The sequence below is a fragment of the Nansenia antarctica genome (assembly GCF_963989245.1).
Source record: "Nansenia antarctica genome assembly, contig: SCAFFOLD_392, whole genome shotgun sequence".
In the NCBI taxonomy this organism is placed as follows: domain Eukaryota; kingdom Metazoa; phylum Chordata; class Actinopteri; order Argentiniformes; family Microstomatidae; genus Nansenia; species Nansenia antarctica.
In genome coordinates this window covers 24,682-32,500 of record NW_027662949.1, presented here as the reverse complement: position 1 = coordinate 32,500, position 7,819 = coordinate 24,682, and the positions used below count along the sequence as shown (strand labels likewise).

At 47.6% G+C, this 7,819-nt stretch overlaps 1 protein-coding gene across 1 annotated transcript in view; it reads right to left on the bottom strand.

Annotated features, from left to right (window-relative positions):
- The window catches only part of cdc40 (cell division cycle 40 homolog), a gene marked incomplete at both ends in the record, with an annotated part of 20,468 nt that extends 13,176 nt beyond the window's left edge, over positions 1 to 7,292 (bottom strand). The window contains 5 exons of the mRNA XM_080550908.1: positions 1,549 to 1,688; positions 2,333 to 2,419; positions 3,642 to 3,771; positions 3,899 to 3,985; positions 7,092 to 7,292. Coding sequence (XP_080407034.1) covers positions 1,549 to 1,688; positions 2,333 to 2,419; positions 3,642 to 3,771; positions 3,899 to 3,985; positions 7,092 to 7,292 — 645 coding nt within the window. The remainder of the gene's footprint in view (positions 1 to 1,548; positions 1,689 to 2,332; positions 2,420 to 3,641; positions 3,772 to 3,898; positions 3,986 to 7,091) is intronic.
- Positions 7,293 to 7,819: the final 527 nt, after the last annotated feature.

Sequence of the window (7,819 nt, the reverse complement as noted above, 5' to 3'; positions counted from 1 at the left end):
GTTGACATAATTCACGCACGGAACTATAGGTTGAGACTATTGTTCCGTCCGTAGTACCCAAGTTGTTTAGACTGTTCTATTTACTGCTTAAGTGTGTTGTTGACAATCGTTCATGTCCTTCATTAAACGTTTAGCTTTGTCATTTGATACGCCGCCTACGACTACCATCTCTCTGCACTACAGTAAACAGTTAATCAGTAACGTTAGCCGCTTTTGTGCTCATGTAGGCCTACTTCGTATTATATTATAGCTGATGATCTTTGTGTGTGTGTATGTGACTGTCAGTCACAAGTTTATATTCTGTATATTCATTTATTTATTTTTTTGGCCATCCTCTAGTTTTGGCTGTGATTAGAAAGAAAAAAAAAGATCGTTGTTTTGAGCGCGCGTGCACGCGAAAAAAAAGCGCGCACGTTGCGCGCGCGGTCGCGGCCATCCGCCACCATTCTAAAAATTCCTGGAGGAAACACTGTAGACCCAGTCTAAAGGCTGGTACACACACACAGAGATAGACCCAGTCTAAAGGCTGGTACACACACACACACACAGAGAGATAGACCCAGTCTAAAGACTGGTACACACACACATAGATAGACCCAGTCTAAAGCCTGCTACGCACACATAGAGATAGACCCAGTCTAAAGGCTGGTACACACACACACAGAGATAGACCCAGTCTAAAGACTGGTACACACACGCATAGATAGACCCAGTCTAAAGCCTGCTACACACACATAGAGATAGACCCAGTCTAAAGGCTGGTACACACACACACAGAGATTGACCCAGTCTAAAGACTGGTACACACGTAGGGCTTTCACACCGGCAAAGAACCGTGCCGGTTCGCGTTCGCAAACCAAGTCTGGAACCGGCCGGAGCGTTCAGACCGAAGCTCAATTGGTTCGGAACCTGAAAAGTTGGTTCGCAGCGGGCACCAAAAAATAGTGGTTCTCAAGCGCGAACCAAAACGTAGAACAGTCACGTCGTCAGTGGGTGTGTCATATTCTAGGCTGCAGAGACCAGCAAGGAGGAAGTAGACAAAATCTAATCTAATCCATATCTAATCATTAGTGATCAAAAACAATATCAAAAGTGTCATTATTCTCTTTATCTTCCTCACATGCTCAGCAAACACACACACACGCACACGCGCGCGGACATGCGCGAACGCGAATTTCGTAAGCCATTTCTATTCCAGTAACGGAGCAGCTGATTAGTAAAAGAACGCATATAGAAAGTGTCTTTTGTTTTGTTTCACAGAAAATAGTGTTTATTTCAGATACTGTAGTGGAAGATATTATCCTCTTTTCCAGTGAAGTAGCCGCCATCTAGTTGTGAAATGTTTGTTTATCCCGCCCCTTCATCACCCAGCGTTGATGACGCGGATGGTTCAGGTTACACTGGTATGAACACGGGCTCGTTCGCCAGACAGCACCAAGGTTCGGAGGTTTCCGAACGCGAACGCGAACCGGCACGGTTCTTTGCCGGTGTGAAAGCCCTAACACAGAGATAGACCCAGTCTAAAGCCTGGAGACGCCCATGTCTCACCTCTGTGGGTTTGGCCCCGTCGCTCTCGTCCTCAAACTTGGCCCAGGGTCCCAGGTAGTTGTCGATATCAGACGCCTCCCCCCCCTTCACCTTCTTCCTCTTGTCCGTCTTCTTTGGGCCGACCTCAAACACGGTCAGTCCTGAGAGAGGGAGGAGTGGGAGGGAGAGGGAGGGGGAGAGGAGAGGGAGGGGGAGAGGAGAGGGAGAGGAGAGGGAGGGGGAGAGGGAGGGGGAGAGGAGGGAGGGGGAGAGGAGAGGGAGGGGGAGAGGGAGAGGAGGGGGAGGGAGAGAGGAGAGGGAGGGGGAGAGGAGAGGAGGGGGAGAGGAAAGGAGAGGGAGAGGAAGGTGAAACGCTGCTTCTCACTACTTTTTAATCTTAATTATTGACTTTGTCAGAATCTGAATCAGAATATATTTTATTACATCGATGTACGGATACAAGGAGTCAAATTCTAGGGTACAGGTTCAATTAGACATTGGCATTGCAGCAGAAATACAAAATCAACAATATAATAAGCAGGATATACAATCAACAATCAACAATAGCTGTATATACAATCAACAATCAACAATAGCTGTATATACAATCAACAATCAACAATAGCTGTATATACTAGCGTCATGGCGTCAATAATAATAGCTGGCTTTGTACCTCAAATGTTTCTAACTCCATAACCGAGTGGTCTTCTTTTTTCTTTTCTTTACAATGTACCACAAGACAAACCGACCAATGAGCAGAAGTGTAGAAGTGTAGAAGTGTAGAAGTGTAGAAGTGTTAGCCTACCTTTCGTTCTCTCGGCCTCGTCGATGGCGCCGATGTAGCTGGTGTTGGAGATTTGGCTGGTGTCCACTGAGGGGTCCAGGGCGTAGCCTGCAAGCAGAGGGGGAGGGGGTGAATAAGGGGTCTGCGGCCCCCCCCGGCACACCTAACACTTGGAATGACTCCCTTATGGCGCTTCTCCACTACCGTGCCGTACCGTACCAGAACCTGTGCTCCCGCTTTGTTCTGCTTTCTCCACTGCCAACCGGGCCGTAGTACCGTACTGATGTTAGCTACCCTTCCCTCTCTCCCCCTCCCTCCCTCCCTCCCTCCCTTCCTGACTCGGAGCGAGAGGTACTATCCTCCGTGCTACGATGTGACGCTGCAGACCGTTGACTGGTCAATGGAAATCGTCACAATAACGTTGTCCCCAGGTTCATATTCCAGTTCACCGCTAACCGCCATTTTTAAAATACCACAACAGGCTTGTACAACAGTACCTAGCGAAGGACTTCTAGTTAAATCCAGTTAAGTTGCGGTTCATAATTAACCAAATGCCGACGGAAAAGTACAGCATAGCTTCAAGTTCCTCTGTTTTTGCTATGTTGTGGCTGCGTTGTGTCTCGTGAATATCTACGTCACCCACCTTACAGTCAAAGCGTGATCGACCTCTCTCTCACACTAATAATAATAATAATTATAATAATAATCATAATCATAATATAATAATAATAATAATAATACATTAGACTTCTATACCGCTTTTCTAGACACTCAAAGACGCTTTAGAAACTGAAGAGATCGAGTAGTAATAATAAAAAGAAACAAAAAATAAATAAAAGAAAGTTTAGGGGCCTAATGAAGGTAGTGCTGGGGACACATGGGAAGGGGAGGGGGAGAGGGTTAACTGGTGAAGGCAAGCTTGAAGAGGTGGGTTTTGAGGGCCTGTTGTTTAAATGTCGGGAGGGTGTTGGCCTGTCTGATGTGGTTGGGGAGGGCGTTCCAGAGGGACGGGCCTGCGGCTGAAAAGGCCCCATCACCCCAGGTCCGGAGCTCGGTCCTGGTGGTCTGGAGGGTGGTTTGGTCGTCAGACCTGAGGCAACGGGAGGGGGGGTGTGGAGGGGGACGAGGTCGGCAAGGTAGGAGGGAGGAGGAGCCAGGTTGTTGATGGCTTTGTAAAGTGGTGAGTAGGATTCTGAAGTGGATCCTGTGTTTGACCGGGAGCCAGGGGAGGTTTTGGAGGACAGGGTTAGGCGTGGTCACGGGGGGGGGAGTGGAGGTGAGCAGACGGGGCAGACTTATAACACACTACGAGGTGAAACAAACGTCTTACCGAAGGTAGAGAAGGTCCTCCGCTGCTGTTCGAACATGAAGTCGTTGACGTGGGCGGGCTCCGTGTAGCCAGACAGCATGTTCCTGGGGGCCGCCATCTGCTGGCTCTTGTAAGGGTTGATAGGACCAAACTAGGAGGGGGAGGAGGGATGATAGAACAAAGGAACATGTAACAGTTAGACTAGAGAAGTTGTACTAGCAGATGAACACGGTTGGGTGTTGTAGTTTTACAGGTCTTCTCGTGTGTGGGTACTTTACCTCCGGGGCGAACAGGGTCTCGTACGTGGGGTTGTAGGTCACTTCTTTGAGGGAGGGGTCGAGGTGCGAGCCTGTCTCCACAGCCTCCTGTTGAACGGGGAAGGACAGTGACCACATTAGCTTTCAAAGACATGCTATGAACGCAGGGGTGCAAACTGGTGATGGCCCAAAAAGGTGACCCATTTTTGGGGGGGCGGCTAACCTTAGGGGGGGATACCGCTAGCACTAATGGTGGTCTAACGGCAGTTAGTAGCGGCAGCCCTGACCTTAACACCTGCAGAATTACTTCGAAAACAGTTTACTGTGACTGTGTTTCTCTATGCTGTCTGCAAGTGTACCTAGCTGCTCCCTGAAGCTAAAAGTTATTTAAACAGCAGCGGAGTTTAGCAGACAGGAAGATTAGTTAGCTCGTGCATCATGTGACTCAGTGGTGTGCCGTCAGGGCCAGCAAGGCCTTCTCTGCTGGCCTAAACATCATCAGAATATACATTTTATTTTAATATATATTTTCCACAAATATGTATTAATGATTCCCCATAGTCTATTCTCTTCATTTCATAGCTTTCCTCTTGGTTGCGCTGCTTCCAGTCTCCGATTGAGATTTGGAGGGCTGGCCTTTATGTTAGAGCTTTTATCCAATCAAAATGTGTTGCTAGGGGGCTCAAAAATCTGCCCGCCTTCACATTAAACGGTGCTGCGGATTCGACCTGTAACTTAACGTTGGAACGAGAAAACATGTGGCGTTCCTAGTAAACCTACGTAGATGCGAGCATAAGCAACAACGGCGCCTGCTGTAAGGCTCAATGATGTCAGCACCCAGCACGTCTTTTTTTTTTTTATAAATTTGTTTTTCAGATTTTATCCCCTTTTCACCCAATTTGGTAGCCAATTTAACCCAACTTAGCATCCAATTATCCCCTGCCTATTGCGAAGGATCCGCCGCACGACCCCGTGGTCGGCAGTCCCAGAGGAGGCCGCCAGGCAGACTAGGCTGACTGGCTCCTCGAGCCCAGTACCGTTACTCCGACACCAGACGGGGGCGGTGTTGCGCGACGGATCCTAGTCCAGAACTACTATACAACTATACCCCCCTCGGAAGCGGCCGGCCAATATGCCGCTTCCCGTGTGCCTCGGCCATATCTGGATCTGGCGAGCCGGGATACGAACCCCGGCCCCGGTGGGCAGCATGCACTAGCGGCCAGTGCTTAGACCGCTACACCACCGCGGGGCCCAGCACGTCTTTTGATTGGATACGCACTATTGCTACGCACTATTGATACGCACTATTGATATTCACTATTGAGATGCGGAACTATGCCGGTAGATGTGAAACTTTTGAAAGTGCGCAGGGAAACGGAGCCTCACAACGAAAGCTTTCGTTGACTGATCGATAATACTGATCGATTGTGTCCTGTTTTTGGGTAAACAATAACTTTCATTTAGGGGACACAATGAAAGCGCCAAGTCCACAAACAGAGGAAACTACGTTGAGCTTCTTTCTTTTCTGGCTGAAAACAACCCAGATTTACATTACCACCTGTCCACAAACAAAGTGTTTACTGGGACGTCAGGCAAAATACAAAACGACCTGATTTTTGCTATTGCTGAAGTGATGGAAGAAGAGATCAAAATGGAGATTAAAAAGGCACCCTTTGTCGCTATTATGGTGGACGAGACGACAGACGTGGGTAATGTAGCGATCTTAAAGATGTTAGTTTAACACTCTTCATTGTAAATGCGGATTTATTGATTAAAAATGCTTCGGAAATATTAATATAACTCTGTTGTACTTGTCTGACTATGTTAAGGTGATGCAACGCCCGGTTATACTGTGTTTCTGTCTAGTTTCTAGAGCCATGGCGTCATAACGATGGTATTAAGAGGTAGAATAATTCAGGTAGGAATGTGTCGGACATCACTGAAGGCCTAGGTGTGAAATGCACCGCCCGCCACTGGTGTGACTTGGAGGAGACTTAAGGCCGGTTTAGGCTTCTGCGTAAAGTCGACGCCGTAGGCTACGCGTAAGCTTACGTAGTCCCGCGTGGACGTGCGTAGCCTGGACGTGCTCCTCTCAAAAAATCTATCCACGCGTCAGAGCGCACGTAACCGTAAGCTCTGTGATTGGTCCGCTTGGTAGCACATGATTCAGACAAGATTCCGACTCTCTCGTCGCCCAAAATGCGGAAGTCATGACAGAAATGTCATTCACCTTTTCTGTAATTACTTATTAATAAAGATTTGAAAAATTATGATAACCATCGTATTATCTTAGTTTAATGTCATTTCAATGCATCATAGAACTTTTATTTACAACAACATAACAACAAAAAGATCGCTATTATGCCGCTTAGAGCTTTGAGCTCCGTTGAGTTCCTAACCGGAAGAGGCACAGCACAGGGGCTGAAAACACACTGCCACCTAGCGATGTGACGGTGTAATTGCAGCGCGGTCTACGCAGAAGTGTAAATTGCGAGACCTACGTAAGAATTTACGTAAGCTACGCACGTAAATTCGACGCAGAAGCCTAAACCGGCCTTTAGACCCCACACCCAAAATATTTTTTTTGCAGATCTAGAAATATTAGGTCTCACATGAATGACATATTTTGAGATAAAAACGGCTAATTTAGCAGAAAGGTGACAAGTTTGCACCCCTGTGAACGGGAGGATATTCCAATATCGATCCGATATCGCTTAAAGGGAATAAAATCCAGCCTTATTGTTGATGTTTTTTGAAGTCTCGCGAGAGTTATCAAAACTAAGGCTGGATGAGTCGACTGTAGTCTCGCGAGATTTAGCAGAATAAACCTGGATTTTTCCCTTTAGCGACGTTGATGGAATATGAAACTACGTTAAAAGTACGTTAATCGTGTCCCGGGCAGCTGTCGTAGCTAGCTACTAGCTATGTGTTCTCTCGTTGACAGAAAACTAAAACATCACTACTAGACTACTATAATACTAACAGTTATGCGTTCTTCCCGCCAGCACGTACAAGTTTGGACCGCTAGCCTGGCTAAGTTAGCTTAGCTGCAGCAGGTCTGCTAAGGCTGGATGAGTCGACTGTAGTCTCGCGAGATTTAGCAGAATAAACCTGGATTTAGCAGGACTGCCAGCCTTTATTCTGCTAAATCTCGCGAGACTACAGTGGAATCACCCAGACTGGCCAACGTTAGCTTAGCTGCAGCGGGTCTTACCTTCACAGCCACCTCGGGAGCGGAGTCCAGAGACATGGTTACCATCCTCGTGGTGTTCCCGTGTTTCAGAGGCAGCAGATGGGCCAGGGCGTCGGGGTCTACCTCCTCTACCTTCCCGGGACTCGAGGCTTTAGATTCGGTCTCGTTGTCGGAATCAGATTCGCTCCCGTACGAGACGAGGGATCCTCCGGCGGCGGCCATGTTGGATGTTGTGCGTTTCACGTTTCTCACGTGTACGTACGGAGGGAGGGAGGGGACAGGGACAGGGACAGGGTTGCCAGATGGGGGGTTGACAATTTCCAGCCTAACAGCCTAACAGCCCACAGTCTATAAACCGCGGCTAAATCCACCCAAAAACCAACCAGCCCAAAACCCAATTATTGTCAGAAAATTGCTATTTCTAATTCTCTTTCATGTTTGATACCGCCTAACTGCTATTTATCCAGCCCAACCCGCCCAAATGCTTTTTTTCCCCGGCCCAGTGTGATCGAAACTATCCCATTTGGCGGGATCACGCCCAATCTGGCAACCTTGAACGGAAATGTCCTCAAACCTGAAAGAAAGAAGAGTGACGTCACAGTGTCGTTACACGCGTTGGTTTAACATTTTGTAGTGTGATGAATTCATATGATATGATATTATTCCAAATAGCACAGTTTATTTACGAATCGTTATAGATACGTGAGAAGTCTGAAACGAACAAAAACCTTTTTGTATAACATCTGATC